Here is a 27,636-nt window from a genome sequence, read left to right as displayed (position 1 = left end):
TGTAGTAGTACTGGTAAAGGTCTCCGGATCTGATGGGGTAAGAGCTGGGAGAACTCCCATCTCAATTTGTGCCGAAAAAATCTCCATCATTCTATCCACATCTGCTTCTGTCAGACTCCTGGAAGAGTGAGAAGAAGAGGCCACTGAAGGGGTCCTGGAGTGGTGGCATCTCTCTAGGAAAGGTGATGGAAGATGGGAAGGGACGGGATCTGGAGATGACTCATATCAGGTCTGAGGAAGCTTCTTCGACTCCAAGTGTGTTGGATCCAACGATGTAGTCTGTCTGGATATCAGAAGCTGTCGGACCTGAGGGTTTAGCCTTTGGATCTGAAAAAATTGGATCCAATCATTTAGATACCTCGCAAGGTGGCACAATAGCAGGATCTAAGCTCAGAATAGAGGATCCAGAAGGATAACAGGGATGCTTTTTGGTCTCCTTTCTCTCTATTTTATTGCAAGTTTGAACTCCAGATATAGTCTCAAAAATGTCATTGGAGTATGTGTATCTGAAAGAGATATTTTGTGGCCACAGGCTTTACACTTTTTAAATCCTGAACATATTCAGCCATTACAGTGAAAAGGGGTAGCACTGAAAAGAAAGGAAAACGTTTTTTTTTTATGTAAAAGAGAGAAAGAAAGTCAAAAATTACCAACAGTGGTAAATGAATAAAGTACCAGAAGGGTAAAGACAGAGAGAAAGGAGGAGAGAGAAGAATAGCAACAATGGTAATTCTAAATTACCCCAAGTGTAGCAAGGGTAAGGGGGTAATTCTAAATTACCCCAAGTGTAGCAAGGGTAAGGGGGGACTACATTACAAGATGCAACTAAACAGGAAAGACAGAAATATACTGCTTTTACTTACAAAAATAATGCTAACAGACACCATATCTGAACACGAAAGTGGCAAATGAGATGGGTGACATGGTAAGGACTAGAGCAATTTGGGTAAGGGAGAAGCTCAAGGGTTTTCAGTATCCACGAGCTGTAAAAAGTGGGCTAGTCGGATTAGATGGTCAGATCCAAACCCACTTGTTGAGGAACGAATGTAAATTGACAACATCAAATTGCATACTACTTCCGAGGGTAAGTGATTCCTGAAGGGAATTACATTGAGTTCATCCATGCAGCTTGCGTGGGACTTCTCAAATCTGAGAATACTAGGCATTCCCTTTGTTGTGTTACCAGTGTAGAGAAGTTTGGAAGGGGTAAAGATCCCTCTCTGGCACGACAACCCTGGTCCTCCAAGCTCTTCCAAATTAGTAAAAGCAGTCTTGTCTATTAATATATATCCAGCTTTATTCCTTTTTGGGTGCAGAGGAAAGGGTGAGAAAGGGTGACAAAACAAAAAGCATCAGAATTACCCATTCTAAAGACTTAAACCTTGCCTGTGATATAAATAGGACCTGATGGAGAGACAGGTATGTATCTCAGAGACTACCCCGTCTATGGAACAGGCTCCCCATTCATGTGAAGCAGAGTTCCTCCCTAACCTAATTCAAGTGCAACTTGGACAATTGGATGGGGAACAGGAAATGCATCCCTGGTTTGGCACCTACATCTCTAATGGACACAGGCAACCTGTAAATGGTTCATCTCCCAAACCCTGCTTGTAAATGGTTCATCTCCCAAACCCCTGCTTGTAAAAATGTTTCATCTCTCAAACCCCTGTTTACACTTATCAAGGGTGTCAGAAAGTTCAGTTCTGTACAATTACCATAAATGTAGATGTTCAAGTGTATTCACTGTTGCAGTCATTACATTTGGGTAATCTGCTGGCAGGTTGCCCTCAGTCAGCCTGATTAGCAAAGTCTTGGGTCCTACGTCGGTTGCTGTCCCTTCTTCCATGACGTCAGGTCGTCAGGGGTATAAAACATGCAGCCGACGCCATTACATCAGTTTTTCTTGCCCCAGATGTCAGATGCCCCGAAATGGGGAGCAAATAAAATTAAAAACACAAAAATATACCTCCAACCAAAAGCAAATACACCAAAAAGGCTTTTAAGCATAGTAAAAGAAAGTAGAGGTATAGTAAGAGAAAAACAGGGGGCTGGAGGGAGGGTAACCAGGACTGCAACAGTGAATACACGAACATCTACATTTATGGTAAGTGTACACAACTGTACTATGTTCTTCGTGTTTCACTGTTGCAGTCATTACATTTGAGTAGATTCCCAAAGCTATGGTTGGGAGGATGGATTTATACAGCATTAGAACCAGCTATAAGGCCCTGCAAGACTGCAGTGGCAAAGCCAGCTCTGGATTTAGAGAAAATTGGTAAATGATAATGCTTGGTGAAAATATGTACTGAACTCCAGGTAGCAGCTTCTAGAACATCCCTGGTAGGAACACTTCTGAGAAAGGCTGCAGAAGTAGATGCAGCCCTGGTGGAATGAGATCTGATCCCCTGGGGGATAGGTTTACCATGGTGCTTTTAGCAGAAATTAATGTAGTGGCTTATCCATTTCGAAATGGTTTGTTTTGAAATAGCCTTCCCCTCTACCCCAGCAGCAAATGCCACTAGCAATTGTTCAGATTTTCTTCGAAGTTTAGTTCTGTCCAAGTAGAATCTAAGTTGTCTGTGCACGTCCAAGGAATGCAGAATCCATTCCCCTTTGTTTTGTGGATTGGGATAGAAGGTTGGCAAATGAATGGACTGGTTAAGAGCCACACTGGAAACCACCTTGGACATGAAGGATGGATTGGTCCTCAGAGATACCCTGTCCGCATGAAAGATGATGAAAGGCTCCACTGTCATAAGGGCCTGTAATTCAGATATCCTTCTAGCTGAAGTGATTGCTAAGAGGAAGGCTGTTTTCCAAGAAAGAAATTTTAAGTCTGCAGTAGCAGATGGCTCTAAAGGAGGTAAAGTGAGCATTTCCAAAACAAAGTTATGTTCCAAGGCAGGGGTAGGAGCTCTCCTGGGTGGTCTCAAGTTCTTTGCCCCTCTGAGAAACTGTTTGAGCAGGGGATGAGAAAAGAGGGGTGGGTTCTGCGTTATAGTGAGCTGAAATACCTGAAGCGTGGATTTTAATAGAGGAAAAAGACAGGCCCTTGTGAAGCATCTCAGTTAAGTATTGCAAAATCTGAGGTAAACTGGGCGCTACTGTGCTCATCCAAAGATTGGTTCCAGGCACAGAATCTTTTCCATTTGTCAGCATAAGATTTTCTAGTACTAGGTCTTCTTGCCTCCAAGATGACATCCATCACATGGTTGCTGAGGGATGCTAAGGGTGAATTTAAGTGATTAGCCAAGCTGCAAGGTTCAATGTTGGGATCTGAGGGTGCAGAATTTGGTTCTCCTGCTGAGACAGTAAGGAAGGTGTCTGAGGCAGGTGCCATGGACATATTTGTCAATGCGCAGGAGTGGGTACCAGTGCTGGCATGGCCAGTCTGGAGCAATCAAAATCATTTTCGGTTTGTCCTGTTTGACTTTTAGCAGAACTTTGGAGAGCAGAGGCAGAGGGGGAAAGGCATAGACTGAAAGGTTTTTCCAGCTGATGGACAGAGCATCCACTTTCCAGGCTTTTTTGTGAGGAGTCCTTGTGCAAAATTTGTCCAACTGGTAGTTCTGGGGGGAGGCAAATAGATCTATGTCTAGGATCCCCCATTTGCTTGTCAACATGTTGAAAATCCGTGGTTCCAGTTTCCACTCGTGTGGGTCCATGAGATTTCTGCTTAGTCCATCTGCCAGAGTATTCAGTTTTCCTGGCAGGAATTGAGCGTGTAGTTGCACTTGGTAGCTTCAAGGCAGTGTTCCACAATGCCATGGCTAGTCTGCAGAGGGGGTAGGAATGTGTACCCCCCTGCTTGTTTATGTACCACATACACCGTGGTGGTGTCCATCTTTACCATTAGTTATCCTGGATGAATGTAGTCCTTGAAGGCTGTCAGAGCATTCTGTACAGCTTAACATTTCTTTTTGATTGATATGTAGGTGGCATTTGATTCAGCTTTCATTTGCCCTTAATGCACTTCCCTGCCAGGTGAGCCACCCGTGCATAGTCTGATGCATCTGTAGTTAGGGTTTGGGCGGCAGGGGATAGTGTGAATGCCAGTCCCTTGTTTTGGTGGCAGGCCTCCGTCCACCATAGGAACTCCAGGCGTAGGCAAGGTATGATAGGAATCATTGTTTCCAGGCTGTGGCAATGTTGACTCCATAGACATTTTAAGTACCACTGACGTTTCCTCATATGTAGTCTTGCATATGGAATTAGAAAAATGCAGGAGGCCATGAACCCCAAGGCTTGCAGTATTTGTCTTGCACATAGCAGGGTTTTTGTGGCCACTTGTTTGAAGTAAGTTACCAAATGAATTTGCTTTTCTGGCGTGAGGAAAGCCATCTGGGCAGTTGTATTAAAACTTGCACCTAGGAATGTAATCTGTCGAGAGGGTACCAGTTGTGATTTCTTTTCGTTTATGGTGTACCCTAGACAAGTTAGAACCCTTTTTACAAACGCCAGATGATTTATAAGTATGGCCTGGTTTTCTGCCTGAGTTAGACAATCGTCCAGGTATGGATATATTTGAATATTTCTTTGCCTGCAAAATGCAATTACTGGAGCCAGACACTTTGTGAATACCCTGGCTGCAATAGACAAGCCAAAGGGCAGTGCAGAGAACTGATAATGCAAGTAGTCTGCTTTGAAGCGTAGGTATCTTCTGCAAGATTCCCTGACTGGGATATGCAGGTAAGCTTCTTTTAAATCTAGAGTTGCCAACCAGGCATCTTTGCCTAGCATAGGAAGTAACTGGTGAAGAGTCAGCATCTTGAATTTTGGAATGTCCAGAAAGGTGTTTAGAGTAGACAGGCCCATAACTGGATGCCATGATTTGTCTTTTCTGGGTACCAGGAAAAGCCTGGAATAGAAACCTTGTCCCTTTTCCTCTTCTGGTACCGGTAGAATAGCCCCCATGTTTAGGAGGGAAAGTACTTGTTTCTGAGCCTCTGCCCACTGACTTGGGGGCAGGTCTGGCCACCTGCTTGGTGTTGGCAACGTGTGGAAATGAGATCTGTATCCCTGGGGCACTATATTTAAAACCCATTTGTCCTGGGTTATGAGTTCCCAGTTTTTTGCATGAAGAGCAATCTTTCCCCCCAAAGGGGTGGCTGAAAGGTAAGTTCTTGGTAATTTTAAAGGAAAGTCACTGAGACTGTTTACCATAGGGGGGTGTCTTGTTATTTCCAGATTTGGAAGTGGAGGCCCCCATTGCTTAGTTCTGGGAGTCCCTTGAGACTGAAACAGGTGCTTTTGGTGTGTCTGGGTTTGGCCTGAGTGGATCTGGAAGGAGGTGGAAACTACCAATTCTTAGTAGGCCAGTGCCTACTAAATCTTGGAGGTTGCACTTGTAAGAAATCTTTTACAGTTTGCATAGATTTAGCTTTATCTTCCATCTTTTTTTAGAACTTCTTCAGCCTTATTGCCAAACAGGCGGTCCTGATTTAAAGGAGCATCCAACAATTTTGCTTTAACATGATCAGGCAGAGATTGCTCCTTAAGCCAAGAATGCCTTCTAAGCACAGACCCAGTAACAGCAGCCATGCAAGAGGCCTCTAAAGAATCAAAACCACATTGCAAAGTATGTTTTCCAACGTGTTCAGCAAAATGCAATAAATCCTGTAAATCTTTATTTTCCACATAGTCAGAAATCAACATCATTTTCTGTTTGAGCAGTCCCATAATATGCTGTTGATATTTTAGCATATGAAATTTGCAGTTTAAAGCCCTGACTGCCAAGGTTGCAGAAGCATAAACCTTTTTACCCCATCTACCCAGTGCCCTGAAGTCTCTATCAGAAGGGGTAGGATTTTAGCAGTAGAAGCCTTAATGCCCTTGGGGCCCCTGAGAAATGGTTTCTGGATCCACAACAGGATTTTTGAAAAGGAACTTGTGGGACTCAGGAAAGTACAGTTGTGTACACTTACTATAAATGTAGATGTTCAAATGTATTCACTGTTGCAGTCATTACATTTGGGTAATCCTGCTGGCAGGTTGCCCTCAGTTGGCCTGAATTCCAAAGTCTTGGGTCCTGCATCAGTTGCTGTCGCCTCTTCCCTGAAGTCAGGTCGTCAGGGGTATAAAAGATGCAGCCGACGCCATTTTCTTCAGTTTTTCTTGCCCCAGATGTCAGGTGCCCTCTAAAGGGTAGCCATAATTTACATATATATATATATATATATATATATCTATATATATCTATATATCTATATATATATATCTATGTGTGTATATAAAAAAAAAACATACATGCACCAATATAAACTTTAACTTCATCTACAAGCAAATACACCACATAGGTTGTATAGATCAGAGAAGGAAAGATAAGTTCCAGCAGAAATAAGGGGGATGGTGGGTGGGTAACCTGGACTGCAACAGTGAATACACTCGAACATCTACATTTATGAGAAGTGTACACAACTGTACTATGTTCTTTGTGTTTCACTGTTGCAGTCATTACATTTGGGTAGAGTCCCAAAGCTACGGCTGGGAGGCTGGAGCTAAACAGCATTAGGAGCGGCTATGAGGCCCTGCAGAATTGCAGTGGCAAAGCCTGCCCTGGATTTAGAGTAAAGTGGCAGATGATAACGCTTTGTAAAGCTATGCACTGAACTCCAAGTAGCAGCCTCTAAAATGTCTTTAGCTGGAACTCCCTGAGAAAGGCTGCTGAAGTGGCTGCAGCTCTGGTTGAATGTGACCTAATGCCCTTAGGCACTGGCTTGCCATGTTGTGAATAGCAGAAACGAATGCAGTGACCTATCCATTTTAAAATAGTCTGCTTGTAGATAGCCTTTCCCTGTGATCCTGCAGCATATGCCACTAGTAATTGCTCTGTCTTCCTGAAAACTTTAGTTTTGTCCAAATAGAATTCAAGCTGTCTGTGTACGTTCAAGGAATGCAGAATTCTCTCCCCCTTGTTCTGTGGATTTGGATAAAAAGTTGGCAAATGAATAGTTTGGTTAAGGGCCACACTGGACATCACCTTAGGCATAAATGTTGGGTTTGTCCTCAGAGAGACCCTGTCTGGATAAAAAATAATAAAAGGTTCCACAGCCATGAGTGCCTGTAGCTCTGACACTCGTCTTGCAGAAGTTATTGCTAGGAGCAGAGCTGTTTTCCTGGATAAAAACTTTATATCAGCAGTAGCAGCTGGCTCAAATGGAGGTAAGGTGAGTTTTTCCAAGACATAATTGAGGTCCCATGCAGGGAAACTCAAACATGAAAATCTCAGGAGTCGGCCTGCTTCTGCTTCGGACACCGCGCGGCAAGAAAGACTAAAGAAAATGGCGTTGGCCGCATCTTTTATACCCCTGACGACCTGATGTCAGGGAAGGGGCGACAGTAACTGATGCAGGACCCAAAACTTTGGAATTCAGGCCGACTGAGGGAAACCTGCCAGCAGGATTACCCAAATGTAATGACTGCAACAGTGAAACACGAAGAACATCCCTGTAGTATCTGTCAGGTTTACTGGGACCCGGAGGCAGGGAATCAGAGGCCATAATGGATTCCGAAAACACATCATCAACAATGTCTAGTACAGGAGGTATAGCCAAAGGCCTATGCTGAGGTAGAAGAGGGAAATCCCTAAGCCTCTTTTTAGATTCAGAAAATTCTTGACTTTCCCAGTGGAAATGCTCCCTTAAGGTATGTAAAGTTTCCCCAAAAGAAAAGTCCTCAGGGGGGAAGCAGAGGGAATGGAATCCTCTGCATCAGAATCCTCATACGTAGGTATGGACAAATCTAGGTCATTGGAAGAATTAGAAGAAACAGAGTCCTGATCAGAAGATTCATAGTCAAGCTCAATCCTAGGACTCTTAGAAGGGGGGGGGGGGTTTGACTACACCCGATTAGAGTAATAAGGTCTTCAGCCATTTTGATCATTTGTTTTTTAGGCATAGGGGCCTCAACATGTGGCCTGGGCGTAATTTTTTTAGACACAGATCGAAATTTAGGCCTTAGAATAGAAGGTGGAGTCGGTTTAATATGCAAGTCTGTAGGCCTGAATACACCCTCAGAAGCCGGTGCCTGCACAGCGGCTCCAAACCCATCCAAGGTAGAGACATCCGCAGTTTTCATAGGTGAAGCATCTCGTGGCATACCGGACTCCGAATGGGTCTCAGCAGAGGCCTGCGAGTCAGAAGTAGTGGGTATCAGGGGCTGCGAAAGCACCTCACTGAGTACCGGCGAACTGGCGACTGGTTTAGGAGAAGCGTCGTTGGCAGTTTTGGACCTCGACGGCCTGTCTCTGTCTTTTTCCTTGTGTTTTTTTGGAATTTTGGTAGTCGGATGGCTAACCGACGTCATTTCTGGATAATTAAACCAAGAACCGAAATATTTAGAGGCAAAAATCTACTGACGATGGATAGTGCGCTGATTAAATAAAGCACAAAACCGACAGCAAGGTACGTCGTGGTCAGAGCCTAGACAAGGAATACAGTACAAATGAAAATCTTTATGAGGTATATTTGCTTTTCACAAGTAATGCAATTATTAACTTTTACTGACATCGGTAAGGAGCAAGAAAAAGTTTCCCCAACTGGGTACTTAGCTTTAAGTTGAAGACTTTGGTTCTGAAACTCGAAAACGAAAATTTCAGGAGTCGGCCGACCGGCACTTGCGAACTGCTTCTGGCACCCCACGGCAAGAAAGACTGATGTAATGGCGTCGGCTGCATGTTTTATACCCCTGACGACCTGACGTCATGGAAGAAGAGACAGCAATCGACGCAGGACCCAAGACTTTGTTAATCAGGCCGACTGAGGGCAACCTGCCAGCAGATTACCCAAATGTAATGACTGCAACAGTGAAACACGAAGAACATCTTGTCAGAGATTTAGGATGCATGGCTAGGTTTAAAAAGGTCCTTGTGGTTAGTCTAGTAAACACTTATGATCCTAAGAATGCATAAAGCAGGATGGGTTAGCAAAGGCATTCACTTCCCAGGATCTCCTGCATGGATATTTGATACAGAATTTACTTAGCTAGTGATTACCATGAGAAACAAACAGGTTCCCACTTTGGAACTCCACAACTTCCTATCACATTTGGAAAAAAATGGTTTACATTTTGCACTCATGTAGATTGGAATACAACCCACTTACCTGTCTCCAATGAACTCTGCTTCGAGGGCATATACATAGCCTGGAGGTGGAGATCCTACACTTTGAGGTGGTCCCCATGCATGGTGTATGGGTGTGCCACCTTTGAGCCACCCAGAGCAGAGTCATGTCTACATTACAAATTGCTGGTTTGGCTTAATTGTGGCAAGGAGAGTATAATTTTTTCTTATGGAACCTAAACAAGGAGAAGGGGAAGGGGGGGGAGTTTGCTATAGGAGTGAAGGGACTAAGGGGGATATCAGTACCCATCCCAGCCCATTATGGTCCCCATTACAGTAGAAGGAAGGGACAGGATTTTAAACAGTGAGAATATTCCAAAGTTGCTTATACACCTGTTATTCAAAGGTCACCCATGCCAGTCACAAGTTATAAGGAAGATTCTTACAGTTTTATTTTTAAATCAAAATGAAGAGGTTAGCTTACTATACAGATTATGACTGCAGGATGCCCATCTGGATAGCAGAAGTAAATCTAGCTCTGGATATAGATATCACATCCAGCCCATGGTGTTTATGAGAAAGTGTGAACCAAGGACTAGCACAATGATTCTAAAATGCCCTGGCTAGCAATCCCTTTAGAAAGGGTGTGGTAGCTATAGTGCCCCTTGGTGAATGGGGCCTGGCTTTTTTCTTGCAAGTTAATGTCAAGAGTTTTATTGTGAACATTAATGCAATGTGCTAGCCACTCTGATATTTTTTTACTGGCAGTCCTTGTCTGTTTCCCACAAAGAAGACAAACTGCTTATCTGATTTTCTGCAGGCTTAGTTCTATCTAAGTAATACTTCAATCGTCTATGTATATATATATATATATGGCGTTTACGATTCATGCACCCATGTTTTTGGAATAAGTGGAAGACCGGAACTCCAATAACTTGGTTCAGTGCAACTTCTGTAATGGCAGTTGGCATAAAAAGACCGGTTACTGCACAGGATCACCTCTGTCTTTATGGTGCTGCAAGAAAGACTCTCTGCACACAAGAGTTTGTAATTCAGAGACTCTCCTAGCAAATGTGATGGCTAGAAGGAAAAATATTTTATTTTCTAAGGAATTTTACAAATATAAAAATACCTAGTCCAAAAGGTGGTAAGGTCAGTTTTTCAGACACAAAGTTGAAATTTCATGTCGGGCTCACTCTCCTCCTTGGAGGCTTCAAGTGTACTACGCCCTTCCGGATGCACTGAGGGTCTGGATTTCAGTGGGAAGTCTACAGGCAAACATGCAGAAATATTTGAGAGATGTACCTTTGCAGGGGTGCAGGCTAAGCTTGAAAGGAGGAGCTCAGACAGATACTGGAGTACCAGTGGCACATACACTAATCAGCTTGCTGTGGGTGTTGGTTCCTCTTTCACACCAGAGAGGGTATCATTTCAGTTTAGCTAGATAGGATTTCCTTGTTACTTGGTCTTCGAGTTTCCACATGAATTTTAGCTTGCCCTCAAAAAAAAAAAAAAAAAAAAGTGACAGAAGGGAAAGAAAGCTTTGTCTTCCAAGCTGCTAATCTGAGCAAGGACAGACTGAGGTGTATTAGGAAGTCCATGCACTGCATGAGGAGGTTCACATGCAGAGGCAAGAGGAGACTCTGCCATACAAATCATGGGGGAGAACCAATAATGTCTGGGCCAAAATGAGGCAATCAAGTTCAAGTCTGGTCTCTCTTCCTTCAACTTTTGTAACTCTGGAAAGCATGGGGTATGAGACAAAAATCACAGAGAAACAAATAGGTCCAGTCTAGGAATAAGGCATTCACTGTCCAAGCACATTGGTCTGGAGCTCTGGAACAGATTTTTTCTCAGCAGCGTGATGCCTGGAGAAGCAAAGAGATATATCTGTGATACACTGCCTCTGCTTGTGTAGTCTAAAAATGTGGTTCTGTTTATCAACCACTCGAGTGGTTACATATTGTGATCCAGTTTAAGTGATCTGCCACAGAGTTCTCCTAAGCTGCTACATAGACTACCTTCTGGAGCAAAATGCATTCCAGGGCCTGTTCCAAAGACTGCATGGCTAGCTTGCCAAGGTGGCAAGAATGTGTTTTCCTTTGCCTGTTTATGTACTGTATGGCTGATGGTATAAGTAAAAGGTTGTACTATAATAACAAAGACACAGGAGAAAAAATAATGAGCATTTGGAAAACAAAGAGCAAAGAACCAAACTTTAGGCGCAGATGATAAAAAGAGATGAAGTTAGACAAACTTCTGCTTTATTGAACTCGGATAAACTTGCGTATACTGATCTAATATTACAGCTCAATGAAGATATGCAGAGGTTGGAAAATAATTTTGCTAAACCACAAATAGATTTTATAACTGAGACCAGAAAAGAAATGCCACACCATAAAAAAAGAGATTAATAAAAACAGTATATAAGGCAATACCAACTTTGGAAACAGTACAGTACAAAGGTAAAAATGGCATGGAGTGAACATTTAAATAAGCACATTACAAAAGATAGGTGGAGGGAAAGGTACAGTTGTGTAAACTGCACTTAATCTGCAACAGGAGACAGTTGAATTCTACACTGCTGCAGTAACCTATGGGTTATCTTGCCACATTAAAGCAACCATCCAGCTTCCAGAAGCCTTCATCCCCTCTCTGTCACTATGGCTACTTACAGGATCAGCCCTTTTTGCAGGAAGCTATATAACAGCAAAAGTGACCAAAAATCTTCACAAATTTCTTACCCTTCAAAGAAATATGGGAAACTCACCCAGAACTACCCAAGATAAACCAACTTTATATCCCACTAAAAATATTTGCAAGAAGGGGGATGGAGGGTGGGTGCTGCTACTGCATCAGTGTATAATGCGAACATCAATTGTTATAGGTAAGTACAACCTCTACAACTATATCACATTCATCAGTCTGACTGCTGTAGCAGCCTATAGGTACATTACACCACAGCTTTATCCAACATGGCAGGATGAAGGATAAGCGTCCAGCAGCCCCTGGAGAACATTTCTAGCGAAGTGTGCTCTGGACCTGGAAAATGAGGTGTTGGGAGGGTGGCCTAATGGTTAAGGTGCTTGCCTTACAAACACAAGGTGCAGGGTTTGAGTCTCACAAGGGACAATTGGCTAGGCTTAAAATGGCTCGCAAGGGCAGTTAGCTTAGTACTAACCTATGAACCTATGAATCCACCTAGTAGTACTTTGCAAATGTATGGATACAGGGCCAACTTGCTACCTCTAGAATGCTTCTAGGCAATTACAAAAATATGTAAATTTCAGGAAAGTCTGAAAAACAGATAAATGTATTCTACCTGCAAAGAAAATGAAATGTGTAAAGGGGTGGGGGTTGGCACAGAGCAAAATGGAGCCCATGTTTACTCATAGAGAAGGGAGAATCCAGAGTGAAGGTGAGACAGAGTTAAGATAGCAAAGAACTGAATGCATTATGGGAATGACTAGTTACTTCACCATAAATCCTTGATGAACAGTGAGGAAGAAGGCAAGCAACAGCAAGGGGAAAAAGGAGTGGATGAAAGTTCTGCCTAGAGTAGGGTTAAAATGGGTTGCGTGGAGATGTTGTATATGTCTATAAACAGTTTAGACTAGTTTTTGATTTTGGAAATTAAACAAAGCGAAGTGAAGTTAAAAGGTTATATCAAGAGAGTACATATGGATAATACCAGTAAGGGGTTTAATACAGAAAAGAATAATCTTAGTGAAATGTGAATTATGATGACCATATGGAAACTGAAAAGATGTATGATTCCGTCTAGTCTTTGTCTCTTAAGTTTAATGCTACTGTATTTATGAACTGTGAAAATAAAGTGTTCTGTTTTAAAAATAAAACAATGTTCATTGCAGACAACTGCACAAGGCATTCACAATTCTGACAATTACTTTCAACATTTAAAAAAAAGATATCTGCGGTGGTGTAGCGGTAGCATTGTTGCCTCACAGCATGAGGTTCTCCCATTCAATTCTCAGCTGGAGTGCGGGGAGTGCCTTCTGTGTGAAGTCTGCCATGTCTTCCCCGCGGTTGGGTGGGCATTCGAAAGACATGCGTAAATGGGTGTGCCTTCGTTGAAGGTTGAACGTCGAGCTGGCACCTCGGCGTTCGTGAAAATCTACTGCCAATCATTAGCGGACCGAAGTTCTGCTGTGGCGACCCATAACCGGGAAAAGCAGAAAGACAACAACTTTCAACATTTAAAAAATGGTTTTGTACCTCAGAAATTAACCTTAGAGGCTCTGTTATAAATTATTCTTTTTTTTAACTTTTTTATTTGATTTTACAAGCAAAACATTTTGAAATATAAATTAACAATTCATGACAAGAAAAAGTACAGTTTTGTACCTACCATAAATGTAGATGTTCGAGTGTATACCCTGCTGCAGTCATCACACTTGGGTTATCCTGCCGTCAGGCAGTCCCGCAGTCGGCACGAATTCCAAAGTCTTGGTCTGGCGTCGGTTGCTGTCACTTCTTCCCTGACGTCAGAGCGCCAGGGGTATATCAGAGGCATCCGACGCCATTTTCTTCAGTTTTTCTTGCCCCAGATGTCAGGTGCCCCTAATAGGTAGGCAGAAGATATATATATATGTATATAGATATATATATATATATATATATATATATATATAAATACATATACATATAGCTATATGGGAAAAAAATAAAACAAAACCCTTAGGCACAAGCAAATACACCCCAGAGGTAGTATAGAATAGAGTGGCAGAGATAAGTACAGCTAGTTTAGAGGGGATGGAGGGAGGGCAACCTGGACTGCAGCAGGGTACACACTCGAACATCTACATTTATGGCAGGTACAAAACTGTACTATGTTCATCGTGTTACCCTGCTGCAGTCATCACACTTGGGTAGAATCCCAAAGCTAAGGATGGGCGGTGGAGTCAAACAGGGTTAGAGGAGGCTAGAAGGTCCTGCAAAACTGCAGTGGTGAAGCCAGCTCTAGTCTTAGAGTAAAGTGGTAAGTGGTAATGTTTGGTGAAGGTGTGTACTGAACTCCAAGTTGCAGCTTCCAGAATATCCTTGGTTGGCACCCCCCTGAGGAAGGCTGTAGATGTAGCTGCTGCCCTGGTAGAGTGGGGCCTTATGGTAGCAGGAACTGGTTTTCCATGGTGGGTGTAGCAAAAATGTATGCAATGTCCTACCATTTGGAAATGGTTTGTTTTGAGATAGCCTTTCCTTGTGATGCTGTAGCATATGATACAAAAAGCTGGTCAGATTTTCTGAAAACCTTAGTTTTATCCAAGTAGTAACATAGCTGCCTGTGAATATCCAAGGAATGCAGGAGTCTTTTTCCTTTGTTCTGTGGATTTGGAAAGAAGGTGGGTAAATGGATGGTTTGATTTAGAGCCACACTGGACACCACCTTAGGCATAAAGGAGGGGTTAGTTCATAGAGAAACTCTGTCTTGATGAAAAATGAGGAAAGGCTCTACTGCCATGAGTGCCTGTAGCTCTGAGACTCTTCTGGCTGAAGTAATTGCTAGCAGCAGGGCAGTCTTCCATGATATAAACTTTAAGTCAGCTGAGAAAGCTGGTTCAAAAGGAGGTAGCGTGAGTTTTTCCAGAACAAAGTTGAGGTCCCAAGTAGGTGTTGTGCTCTCCTGGGAGGCCTAATGTTCTTGGCCCCTCTGAGAAACTGCCTTAAAAGTGGATGTGAAAATAAGGGAGGATCCGTGTTGTAGTGAGCAGAAATGGCTGAGGCGTGGATTTTAATAGATGAAAAAGAAAGCCCTTTGTGTAACATCTCAGTTAGATATTGCAGAATCTGAGGTATGTCAGGTTGATGGGTATTTTGGCCTTTAGCTTGGTTCCAGGCGCAAAACCTTTTCCATTTGTCTGAGTAGGCTTTCCTGGTGCTGGGTCTCCTGGCCTCCGGAATAACTTCCATAACAGCTTGTGAGAGAGGAGCTGGCTGGTTGCTTAGGTGATTTGCCATGCAGCCAAGTTTAAGGTTTTGAGCTGGCTGTGTAGAATCTGATTGTCTTGCTGTGTGAGCAGGTGGGTAACTTGTGGTAGGATCCATGATGGGCCCTGGGCCATATTCCTTAATAGTGGGTACCAGTGCTGGTGTGGCCAGTCTGGAGCAATGAGTATCATTCGGGGTCTCTCCATCCTGACTTTCAGTAGCACCTTTGTGAGAAGGGGTAGTGGAGGAAAGGCATATACTGTTAGCATTTTCCAACTGAATGAGAGTGTGTCCACTTTCCAAGCTTGCTGGTGAAAAGTCCTTCTGCAAAACGTTGCTAGCTGATAGTATTGAGGGCTGGAAAACAGGTCTATGTCTGGGAGCCCCCATTTTTGAGTTATCATTGCGAATACTTGTGGATCCAGTTTCCACTCGTGGGGATCCATGATGTTTCTGCTTAGGTCGTCTGCCAATGTGTTCTTTTTTCCTGGCAGGAATTGAGCTTGTAATTGAACTTGGTAAGCCAGTGCTGTGTTCCACAAGGTCATTGCTTGCCTGCATAGAGGGTAGGAGTGTGTACCCCCTTGTTTGTTTATGTACCACATTACTGTGGTGTTGTCTGTCCTTATGATAAGCTGTCCTGGATGCAAGAGGTCCTTGAAGGCTGTCAGAGCATTTTGTATAGCTAGCATTTCTTTTTGATTGATGTGCAGATTCCTTTGATCTGCTGTCCATAAGCCTTGAACGCACTGTCCTGCCATGTGTGCCCCCCAGGCATAGTCCGATGCATCTGTTGTCATAGTTTGCCTGGCTGGGGGTAGGGTGAAAGGCTGACCCTTATTTAGGTGACAAGCCTGTGACCACCATAGAAACTCCTGTTGAAGGCAGGGAATGAGATTTATCATTGTTTCCAAGCTGTGGCTGTGTTGAGTCCATACACTTTTTAGGTACCATTGTAATTTCCTCATATGCAGTTTCGCAAATGGTATTAGTAGTAATGCAAGATGCCATGAAGCCCAAGGCCTGCAGAATTTTTCTTGCAGGGAGTTGGGTCTTTGTTGCCATTGCTCAGAAGTATTGAGCTAATTGTAGTTGTTTGTCTGGCGTCACATAAGCCATCTGGGCCGCTGTATTCAAGCTGGCACCCAGGAATGTCATAATTTGTGAGGGCACTAGTTTTGATTTCTTTTCGTTTACTGTGTACCCTAGGCAACTTAGAAGATGTCTTACAAAAGCCAGGTGTTGTAAGAGAATGTCCTTGCTTTCTGCTTGGATGAGACAGTCGTCCAGGTATGGGTATATTTGAATTCCTCTCTGTCTGCAGTATGCAATTACTGGTGCCAGGCATTTTGTGAAGACCCTGGGCGCAGTAGATAAGCCAAAGGGCAGTGCAGAGAATTGGTAATGGGTTGAACCTACAATGAAACAGAGGTATCTTCTGCAATTTTGTCTGATAAGGACATGCAGGTATGCCTCCTTGAGGTCCAACGTTACTAGCCAAGCTTTCTTGCCCAACATGGGAAGAAGCTGCTGTAGTGTTAGCATCTTGAATTTGGGTACTTGCAAGAAGGTGTTTAAGATTGAAAGGTCCAGAATGGGTCTCCAAGCATTGTCCTTTCTGGGGACTAGAAAGAGCCTTGAGTAAAATCCTTGGCCTTGCTCCTGTGTAGGTACCAGTTGAATGGCTCTCATGTCCATGAGAGCTGTAATTTGTTTTTGTGCCTTTGCCCATTGATTTTGTGGCAGGTTTGGCATTCCTTTTATACTTGGCAAGGTGTGGAAATGGAATCTGTATCCGTGTGAGCTAATGTCTAGGACCCATTTGTCCTTTGTGACGATGCGCCAGTTGTCTACAAAAAGTGCTAATTTTCCTCCCAAGGGAGCTGCCAAGAGGGTTTTGCTTGGCAGTTTGAGGTGGAGTCATTGTGTTTGCCTTCTAGTGATTTGGGACCTGTCTTCTCCTCCCTTCTGTGTTGTAGTGCCCCATTGGCGAGGTTTGTAAGGGATTTGTGCTTGTCCTCTGCCCTTGGGTGCCTGTATTTACCCCTCTGTGGTCTGTCAGAAGCTGGAAAGGACCAATTGTTTGTTGGCCAATTTCTGCTGAAGCGTGGGGGCTGTACCTGTAAGAAATCTTTGACCGTTTGCATAGATTTTGCCTTATCCTCCATTTTCTTTAAAACCTCCTCTGCTTTAACCCCAAATAAAACATCCTGCTGTAAGGGTGCATCCAGTAACTTTGCTTTAACATGATCAGGCAGAGATTGTTCCTTTAACCAAGCATGCCTACGTATAACAGACCCAGTAACAGCTGCTCTAGAGGAAGCTTCCAAGGCATCAAAACCACATTGTAAAGTATGTTTGCCCACCTGTTCAGCTGCATGCAGCAGATCTTGCATTTCCTTGAATTCAGACTGCTGAAGGTGCATGCCCATCTTTTGTTTTATTTGAGACATTAGGAATTGCTGGTATTTAAGCATGTGAAATTGACAATTTAGTGCTCTCATAGCTAGAGTAGTTGAGGTGTAAACCTTCTTCCTCCACCTATCTAGTGCTCTGGAGTCCCTTTCTGAGGGTACAGGATTTTTAGCCATAGAAGCCTTAGCCCCTTTGGGACCCTGGGAGATTGTCTCTGGATCAGCAGCAGGGCTTTTGTAAAGGAATTTGTGAGAGTCAGGCACTCTATAGTATCTATCTGGTTTGGCTGGAGCAGGAGACAGAGAATCTGGATTTAGACTAGATTCTAAGAAGACATCATCCACTATGTCCAAAACTGGGGGGATAGCAAGTGGTCTGTGCTGGGGGAGTAAAAGAAACTCTCGGAGCCTTTTCTTTCAGTCAGAGTAGTCCTGACCTTCCCAGTGGAAATGTTCCCTCATGGTGTGTAAGGTTTCCCCAAAGGAGTAGTCTTCAGGGGGAGAAGCTGAGAGAATGGAGTCCTCAGCATCAGAATCTTCATAAGGGGGAAAGGAGTAATCCTGTTCCTCAGAGGAGCCTGAGGAAACAGACACCTGATCAGAGGAGGCATAATCCTCCTTTTGTCGGGGGGTCGGGGGGGGTGGGAACCCCCTCATCAAAGAAATCAAATCTTCAGCCATCTTAAGCATCTGTTTCTTAAGCATAGGGCCTTGACCTGGAGACTGAAGTGTAGGCTTTTTTGGTTTTAGAGGAGTCTTAAGCTTAGCATAAGATTTTATGGCGAGGGTAGTCGGTCTGAAGACACCTTCAGAAACCGAAGGTGTTTCTGCAGCACCGGCTTCCCCTACTGCAATGTCGTCGGAAGGGCCCAAGGAAAATGGCTGCATCTGCCTAGAAATCTCTGCTGGGGGATCTGATGCGGTCTGGGGATGCAATTCAGCGGTAGCCAGGGGCTGCGTAGGTGCCTCACTGAAAACCGGAGAACCGGCCACCGGGCCAGCCGAGGCCTCGGAGTCTGGCTTGGATCTAGTCTGCCGGTCATTATCCTTGCGTTTTTTATGCACACCGGTAGTCGGTTGCTCCGATTTTAATTATCAAAAATATACGGAGACAAGGAGCCAACCAAAACTTGTCAGTAAATCCACAAACGGCACTCACAGCAAGAGAAGGCTTCTCTTGCTATGAGTGCCGTTTGTGGATTTACTGATCATTTTTTATTATCTATTGAAAATAATTCCTTATTAACTTTTGTTGAATAATCCCAATAGGATGAATCAAAGGGTAAGAAATCAGCACTTAAAATCTTATACATTAGTGACACATAAGATTTTTTTTTTTGTCTCAACAGTATTAATGCAGAAAAAAATCTACTATCTTTGGCAAGGGATTTGTATTATTTTATTATTAATAAATTCTCTCCACACTTGTATAGTTAACCAATTATCTTTATTAACAGTATATCTGGCTAAAAGATAATTAGCCATATGCATTTTGTTGCAGTGTTATAAATTATTCTTAACATGAGTTTTTACATTTGCTCTGTCATTTATTACTGTAGGGTTGAGGATATCAATTTGCCTTGTCTATCAGTCAGCTGGGATGATTAGGGTTATAAGCTGCTAACAGCTGCTTCCTGTAGTCCATGGTTTGATTCCTTCAGCTTCCAAATGTTTACTGTATGGTTCTGAGGAAGTTACTTAACCAGTCAGTGATTTAAGGCAAATGGGAAATTAAGCTAGGTTCCTCATTGATCTCCTGGACTGCATGTATAGTAACTACCTATGAAAATCTGGTTTAACATCCCAGAATGTGCAGAGCACTATGCTCCAGTCTGTAAATATAATGCTGTAATCACAAATCTGCACATGTAGTATCTTGCTCTTTTTCTGATCGCAGCATATTCTAACTTGCACAATCTCAACAATAAATTAAGAAAAATATTCATCTTACCAATGCAGCTCCCAATAAAATTATGTCAGGTTTTGAAGTACTGTCCTGAAATAAAAATAACACAGTGTTAATAAATACCTTATGTAAACTGTATAACCTTCTACTATTTCCTGCTATCAGTATAGATTTGCAACTACAAGCCAAACAAGGCTGAATTACTACAGATAACTGTAACAGACAGGTGATGTTAAACTAAGTTGCAAAAGACCACATCTTATTCTGACAAAGAACTTTTATATGATTCTCTCATAAACACAGATATATGCATTGTCACACAGATCTGGTTTAAGACCAATGAGAGCACTCCATCAGTGAAGGGTTTAAGACCAATGACAGCACTCCATCAGTGCAGGGTTTAAGCCCAATGAGAGCACCCCATCAGTGCAGTGTTTAAGACCAGTGGCATCACTCATCAGTGTAGGGTTTAAGACCTATGAGAGCACCTTGTTAGTGCAGGGTTTAAGATTAATGAGAGCATCCCATCAGTGCAGGGTTAAGGACCAATGAGAGCACTCCATCAGTGCAGAGTTTAAGACCAATGAGAGCAATCCATCACTGCAGGGTTCAGGACCAATGAGAGCACTCCATCAGTGAAGGGTTTAAGACTAATGGGAGCAATCCATCAGTGCAGGGTTTAAGACCAATGAGAGCAATCCATCACTGCAGGATTTAAAATCATTGAGAGCAGTCCATCAGTGCAAGGTTAAGGACCAATGAGAGCACTCCATCACTGCAGGGTTCAGGACCAATGAGAGTACTCCATCAGTCCAGGGTTTAAGACCAATGACAGCAATCCATAAATGCAGGGTTTAAAAAGTACAGTTTTGTACCTACCATAAATGTAGATGTTCGAGTGTCTTCACTGCTGCAGTCATTACACTTGGGTTATCCTGCCGTCAGGCGGTCCCGCAGTCGGACAGAGTTCCAAAGTCTTGGTCCGGCATCGGTTGCTGTCGCTTCTTCCCTGACGTCAGTGCGCCAGGGGTATATAAGATGCAGCCGACGCCATTTTATTCAATTTTTCTTGCCCCAGATGTCAGGTGCCCCCAAATAGGTAGGCAATATACATTACTAATAACAACTACATAAAAAAAAAAATGAAAACATTCTTTCAATTACAAGCAAATACACCAAATAGGTTGTATAGGTAGTGAGGTACAGATAAGTCCCAGGGAAAATTGTGGGGATGGAGGGCGGGTAACCTGGACTGCAGCAGTGAAGACACTCGAACATCTACATTTATGGTAGGTACAAAACTGTACTATGTTCATCGTGTTTCACTGCTGCAGTCATTACACTTGGGTAGAATCCCAAAGCTGAGGTTGGGAGGCTGGAGCTAAAAGGCATTCGGTGTGGCTATAAGGCCCTGCAACACTGCAGTGGCGAAGCCAGCTCTGGATTTTGAATAAAGAGGCAGGTGGTAATGCTTGGTAAAGGTATGCACTGAACTCCAAGTTGCTGCTTCCAAAATATCCTTGGTAGGTACTCCTCTGAGGTAGGCAGTTGAGGTGGCTGTAGCTCTGGTGGAATGAGACCTGATGTTGCTAGGCACAGTTTTTCCATGTTGTGTGTAGCAGAAACATATACAGTGCCCTATCCATTTGGAAATGGTTTGTTTTGAAATATCTTTCCCCTGTGATCCTGCAGCATATGCTACAAACAGTTGTTCAGTTTTTCTGAAGGCTTTTGTTTTGTCCAAATAGTAGCGTAGCTGTCTGTGTTATGTCCAAAGTATGCAGAAGTCTCTCCCCTTTATTCTGGGGATTTGGATAGAATGTTGGCAAATGAATAGTTTGGTTTAGGGCCACACATGATACCACCTTTGGCATAAAAGTAGGGTTTGTTCTTAAAGACACCCTGTCTTGATGAAAAACGATGAAAGGCTCCACTGCCATTAGCGCCTGCAACTCTGAAACTTTTCGTGCTGAAGTTATTGCCAAGAGCAGAGCAGTTTTCCATGAGACATATTTTAATTCTGCTGAATTTGCTGGTTCGAAAGGTGGTAAAGTTAATTTCTCCAAGACATAGTTGAGGTCCCAAGTTGGAGTTGGAGCTCTACAGGGCAGTCTTATGTTTTTAGCCCCTCTGAGGTACTGTTTCAGTAAAGGATGCGAGAAAATTGGTGGATCTGTGTTGTAATGAGCAGAGATGGCAGAGGCGTGGATTTTAATGGATGAAAATGATAGGCCTTTGTCCAGCATCTCAGTCAAATATTGTAGTATCTAAGGAATGTTGGGGACAAGAGGGTGAAGGCCTTGAGCCTGGTTCCAGGCACAGAATCTCTTCCACTTTTCTGAGTAGGATTTCCTGGTGCTAGGCCTCCTGGCCTCCAAAATTACATCCATCACAGCTTTAGTGAGAGGAGTAGTCGGTTTTATTAAGTAATCTGCCATGCAGCCAGGTTTAATGTTTTGAGCTGGCTGTGAAATATCTGATTGTTTTGCTGAGTCAGAAGATGCGGAACTTGAGGTAAAATCCATGGTGGGCCCTGAGCTAAGTTCTTTAAGATTGGGTACCAGTGCTGGCGTGGCCAGTCTGGGGCAATCAGGATCATTTTTGGCTTTTCTTGTCTGGCTTTTAGGAGTACCTCTGAAAGGAGAGGCAGAGGTGGGAAAGCATATAGTTGTAGGTTTTTCCAGCTGAATGAGAGAGCATCCACTTTCCATGCTTGTGTGTGGTAAGTCCTTGAGCAGAATTTCTGTAGCTGGCAATTCAGTGGGGAGGCAAACAGATCTATGTCTGGCCTCCACCATTTTTGTGCTATCATGTTGAATATTTGTGGATTTAACTTCCACTCGTGTGGATCCATGATGTTTCTGCTTAAGTCGTCTGCCAGAGTATTTTCTCTCCTGTCAGGAATTGTGCTTGCAGATTAACTTGAAAGGTTAGAGCTGTATTCCACAAGGTCATGGCTTGCCTGCAGAGGGGGTATGAATGAGTGCCCCCTTGCTTGTTTATGTATCACATAACTGTGGTGTTGTCTGTCTTTAGTAGTAGTTGTCCTGGATGTAAAAGGTCCTTGAAGGCTGTTAGGGCATTTTGTACAGCTAGCATCTCTTTTTGATTGATGTGAAGATGCCTTTGTTCTGTGGTCCACTTGCCCTGAATACATTTTCCTGCCATGTGTGCTCCCCAGGCGTAATCCGAAGCATCTGTTGTTAGTGTCTGACTGGCTGAGGGCTAAGTGAAAGGCTGTCCCTTGTTTAGGTGACATGCCTGTGCCCACCATCAAAACTCTTGTTGTAGGCAAGGAATAAGTGGTATCACTGTTTCCAGACTGTGAAAGTGTTGAGACCAAACATTCTTTAGGTACCATTGTAATTTCCTCATATGCAGTCTGGCATATGGAATTAGTAGTATGTAAGATGCCATGAACCCAAAGGCCTGAAGAATTTTTCTTGCAGGGAGTTGGGTTTTTGTTGCCATCAATTGAAAGTAGTGAGTCAGTTGTCCTTGTTTGTCTGGCGTGAGATAAGCCATCTGGGCCGTTGTACTTAAGCTGGCACTCAGGAATATTATCTCTTGTGAGGGAACTAGTTTTGACTTCTTTTCGTTTACTGTGTACCCTAGGCAAATTAGCAAGCTTTTTACAAATGCCAGATGCTTTAGAAGAATGTCCTTGCTTTCTGCTTGAATAAGGCAGTCGTCCAAGTATGGGTATATTTGAATCCCCTTTTGTCTGCAAAATGCAATTACTGGTGACAGGCATTTTGTGAAGACCCTGGGCGCAGTAGATAAGCCAAAGGCCAGTGCAGAGAATTGGTAATGCGTTGAACCTGCTAAGAATCTGAGGTATCTTCTGAAATTTTGTCTGACAGGGACATGCAGGTATACCTCCTTGAGATCCAACGTTACGAGCCAAGCCTTCTTGCCCAGCATGGGAAGCTGCTGTTGCAGTGTCAACATTTTGAATTTTGGAACATCCAGGTACTTATTTAGAGAAGAAAGATCCAGAATGGGCCTCCAGGCTTTGTCATTTCTGGGAACCAGAAAGAGTCTTGAGTAAAATCCTTGTCCTTGCTCCTGTGTTGGTACCTTCTGAATAGCTCTCATGTCATGCTGTAATTTGTTTTTGAGCCTCTGCTCATTGATTTGGTGGCAGGTTTGGCATTCCTTTTAGCCTTGGCAAAGTGTGAAAGTGGAACCTGTAACCTTGAGATACAATATTTAGAACCCATTTGTCTTGGGTGATCATATGCCAATTGTGAGAAAATGTGCTAGTTTTCCCCCCAAGGGGGCTGCCAAGAGAGAAGTGCTTGGCAGCTGAAGGGGGAAGTCATTGGGACTGTTTCCTATAAGGTTGTGGCCTGTCTTCCCCTCCTTTCTGGGTTGATGCACCCCATTGTCGAGGCCTGTAAGAACCTTGTGGCTGACCTCTGCCTCTGACGTCTGTATCTGCCCCTTTGAGGTCTGTCTGTAACTGGAAAGGACCAATTTTCTGTTGGCCAATTTCTGCTAAATCGAGGAGGCTGAACCTGTAAGAAATCCTTCACCATTTGCATAGATTTTGCCTTATCCTCCATTTTCTTTAATACCTCTTCTGCCTTAACTCCAAATAAAACATCCTGCTGCAAAGGTGCATCCAATAATTTTGCTTTAACATGATCAGGTAAACTTTGTTCTTTTAACCAAGCATGCCTTCGAATGACAGACCCTGTAACTGCTGCTCTACAAGAAGCCTCTAATGAATCAAAACCACATTGCAAAGTATTTTCCCCACTTGTTCTGCTGCATGCAATAAATCCTGCATTCCTTACAGTCAGGAAGATCTGAATTTGGAAGCATTTTTTGTTTTAATTGAGACATTACATATTGCTGATATTTAAGCATGTGAAACTGGCAATTTAAGGTCCTCATTGCTAAAGTTGCAGATGTGTATACTTTCTTCCCCAATCTGCCTAATGCTCTAGAATCCCTGTCAGAGGGAACTGGATTTTTAGTTGTAGAGGCCTTTACCCCTTTGGGACCCTGGGAAATAGTTTCAGGGTCAGCACCAGGGCTTTTATAAAGAAATTTGTGAGAGTCAGGGACTCTGTAGTATCTGTCTGGTTTGACTGGAGCAGGAGGCAAAGAATCAGGATTTAAACTGGATTCAGAGCACACACCATCCACAATGTCTAACAATGACGGAATAGCAAGGGGTCTGTGTTGAGGCAATAAAAGGAAATCTCTGAGCCTTTTCTTGGATTCTGAGTAATCCTGGCCCTTCCAATGGAAATGCTCCCTCATGGTATGTAAAGTTTCCCCAAAAGAGTAGTCCTCTGGAGGAGAGGCTGAAGGAATTGATTCTTCAGCATCAGAATCCTCATAGGGGGGTAAAGAGTATCCCTGATCTCAGGAGGAATCCGAAGAAATGGAAACCTGGTCAGATGAGTCATAGTCTGCATCCTGTCTAGGTCTTTTACCAGGAGGGGGATGGGAACCCTGATCAGAGTAAATAAGTCTTTGGCCATTTTGAGCATCTGTTTCTTAGGCATGGAGGCCTGTCCTGGTGAATGTTGAACTTGCTTCTTTGTTTTTAAAGGGGTTTTAGACTTGGCAGAAGATTTGATGGTTAGTTGAGTAGGTCTGAATACACCCTCTGAAGCTGAGGGCTGTTCAGCTGCTCCGGATCCCTCTGAAGTTAGTTTCGGTAGGCCCTAAATCTTGATTATCCGGAGGCCCAGCCATCTCCACCTGGGAGTCGGAGGCAGCCTGTGGTTCTATAGAAGCGGTCGTCAAGGGCTGTGAAGGCGCCTCGCCGAAAACCGGAGAAAGTACAGTTTTGTACCTACCATAAATGTAGATGTTCGAGTGCTAATACAGCTGCAGTAATCACAGATGGGTTTTCAGCCGTCAGGCGGTCCCTCGGTCGGCCGAATTCCAAAGTCTTGGTCCGGCGTCGGTTTTCGTCGCTTACTCTTCTGACGTCAGTAAGGCCAGAGTATATAAGACACAGCCGACGCCATGTTCTTCAGTCTTTCTTGCCCCAGATGTCAGGTGCCCCCAAAAGGAAGGCAATACATAAATAAGGCTTATCTACATATGCAGGCAATGCAATGTAATGCAAAATCAGTGTAAGCAAGCAAATAAAACATAGCAGGATAACCCAGTCAGGTGGTATGAAGAGGTTGTAAGGCCCCATGCCTTTACCAAGTGGGGAAGGAGGGAGGGAAACCTGTACTGCAGCTGTATTAGCACTCGAACATCTACATTTATGGTAGGTACAAAACTGTACTATGTTCATTGTGCATACAGCTGCAGTAATCACAGATGGGTAGAGTTCCAAAGCTATGCATAGGGTGGTAGGTACTATGAGGAACTGGGTTGAGCCAGAATGCCCTGCAAAACAGCAGTGGCAAAGCCTGCTCTTGTTCTGGAATATAAGGGTAGGTGGTAGTGTTTTGTGAAGGTACGTACAGAACTCCAAGTGGCTGCCTCCAAAATATCCTTAGTAGGAACGCCTCTGAGGAAGGCTGTAGAGGTGGCTGTGGCCCTGGTGGAGTGAGATCTGATACCAGTAGGGACAGATTTCCCATGATAGGAATAACAAAACCGTATGCAGTGGCCAATCCACTTGGAAATGGTCTGTTTGGTAATTGTTTCCCTTGAGCCCCTACGGCATAGGACACAAAAAGTTGTTCTGATTTCCTGAAGGACTTTGTTCTGTCCAAATAATAACGTAGCTGCCTATGGATGTCTAAAGTGTGAAGCAGCCTCTCCCCTTTGTTTTCAGGGTTAGGATAAAAGGTAGGTAGGTGTATGGCTTGATTTAAGGCTACCCTGGATACCACTTTGGCATAAAAGATGGGTTGGTGCGAAGGAAACCCTGTCCTGATGGAAGATGAGGAAGGGCTGCACCACCATGAGGGCCTGTAGTTCAGAAACCCTACGAGCTGAAGTGATGGCCAGAAGGAAAGCTGTTTTCCAGGACAAATGTTGCAGATCTGTTGAGGCAGCAGGTTCAAAGGGAGGCAATGTTAATTTTTCTAGTATGTAATTAAGGTCCCAGGCTGGTACTGGTTGCTTCCTTGGAGGTCTTATATTCTTAGCCCTCTGAGGAACTGTCGTAAGAGTGGGTGAGAGAATAAAGGAGGATCCGTGCTGAATTCTGCAGAAATGGCTGAGGCATGTATTTTTATGGAAGAAAATGAAAGTCCACTGTTCAGCAGTTCAGCTAGGTACTGTAAAACCTGAGGCAAGTTCAATTTTCTAGGGTCCTGGCCTCTTTTCTCATTCCAACAGCAAAACCGCTTCCATTTTGCAGAGTAAGCTTTTCTAGTAGATGGTCTTCTGGCCTCCAAAATGACATCCTGCACCTCCTTGGAGAGTAGGGACTGTTGTGGTGTCAAGGAATTTTCCATGCAGTGAGGTTGAGTGTTTTCAGCTGACTGTGAAGAGTTTTGTAGCTGTTCTGAGTCAGTAGGAGAGGCATTAGAGGCAGGGACCAGGGAGGAGTATGTGTTAGGCTCCTCAGGAGTGGATACCAGTGTTGCCTTGGCCAATCTGGAGCAATCAGTATCATCCTCGGTTTGTCTGTTCTTGCTTTCAAAAGCACCTTGGGCAGAAGGGGCAGAGGTGGGAATGCATAAACTGTCCATGCTGTCCAACTGAATGAAAGGCGTCCACTTTCCAGGCCTTTGGATGAAAGGTCCTTGAACAAAACTTTTCAGTTGATGGTTCCTGTGGGAGGCAAAAAGATCTATGTCTGGCCTCCCCCACGCTTGGATTATCTCTGTAAACACCTGAGGATGTAACTTCCATTCGTGTGGATGTGTCATATTTCTGCTTAGAGTGTCTGCCAGTGTGTTTTCCAGTCCTGGCAAGTACTGTGCTTGAAGTTCAATTTGTCTTTCCAGAGCCAAGTTCCAAAGAGTCATGGCTAGTCTGCACAAGGGGTATGAATGTGTTCCTCCTTGTTTGTTTATGTACCACATTACTGTGGTGTTATCTGTTCTTATCAGTAATTGTCCTGGATGCAGGAAGTCCTTGAAAGCTGTAATTGCATTTATCACTGCTAGCATTTCTTTTTGATTGATGTGAAGGTGCTTTTCCTTTTGGGACCATCTGCCCTGAATGCACCTGTCCTTCATGTGCGCCCCCCAGGCGTAATCTGAGGCGTCTGTGGTTATGACTTGTTTTGCTTGAGGCTTGCAGAATGGAAGGCCTGTGTTTACTTGACATGCTTGGGCCCATCACAGAAATTCCTTTTGCAAACATGGAATTATTGGTATAATTGCTTCCAAACTGTGACTGTGTTGAGACCATAGGTTTTTCAGGTACCATTG

General features: G+C 43.6%; 1 protein-coding gene across 1 annotated transcript in view; it reads right to left on the bottom strand.

Annotated features, from left to right (window-relative positions):
• The window catches only part of CASD1 (CAS1 domain containing 1), a 1,910,820-nt gene that overhangs the window by 1,284,520 nt on the left and 598,664 nt on the right, over window positions 1-27,636 (bottom strand). The window contains exon 6 of the mRNA XM_044065969.1: window positions 19,370-19,414. Coding sequence (XP_043921904.1) covers window positions 19,370-19,414 — 45 coding nt within the window. The remainder of the gene's footprint in view (window positions 1-19,369; window positions 19,415-27,636) is intronic.

The sequence above is a fragment of the Protopterus annectens genome, chromosome 3.part0 (assembly GCF_019279795.1).
Source record: "Protopterus annectens isolate FY-2018-M chromosome 3.part0, PAN1.0, whole genome shotgun sequence".
Lineage (NCBI taxonomy): Eukaryota > Metazoa > Chordata > Ceratodontiformes > Protopteridae > Protopterus > Protopterus annectens.
This window is presented reverse-complemented; position numbering and strand designations above follow the sequence as displayed.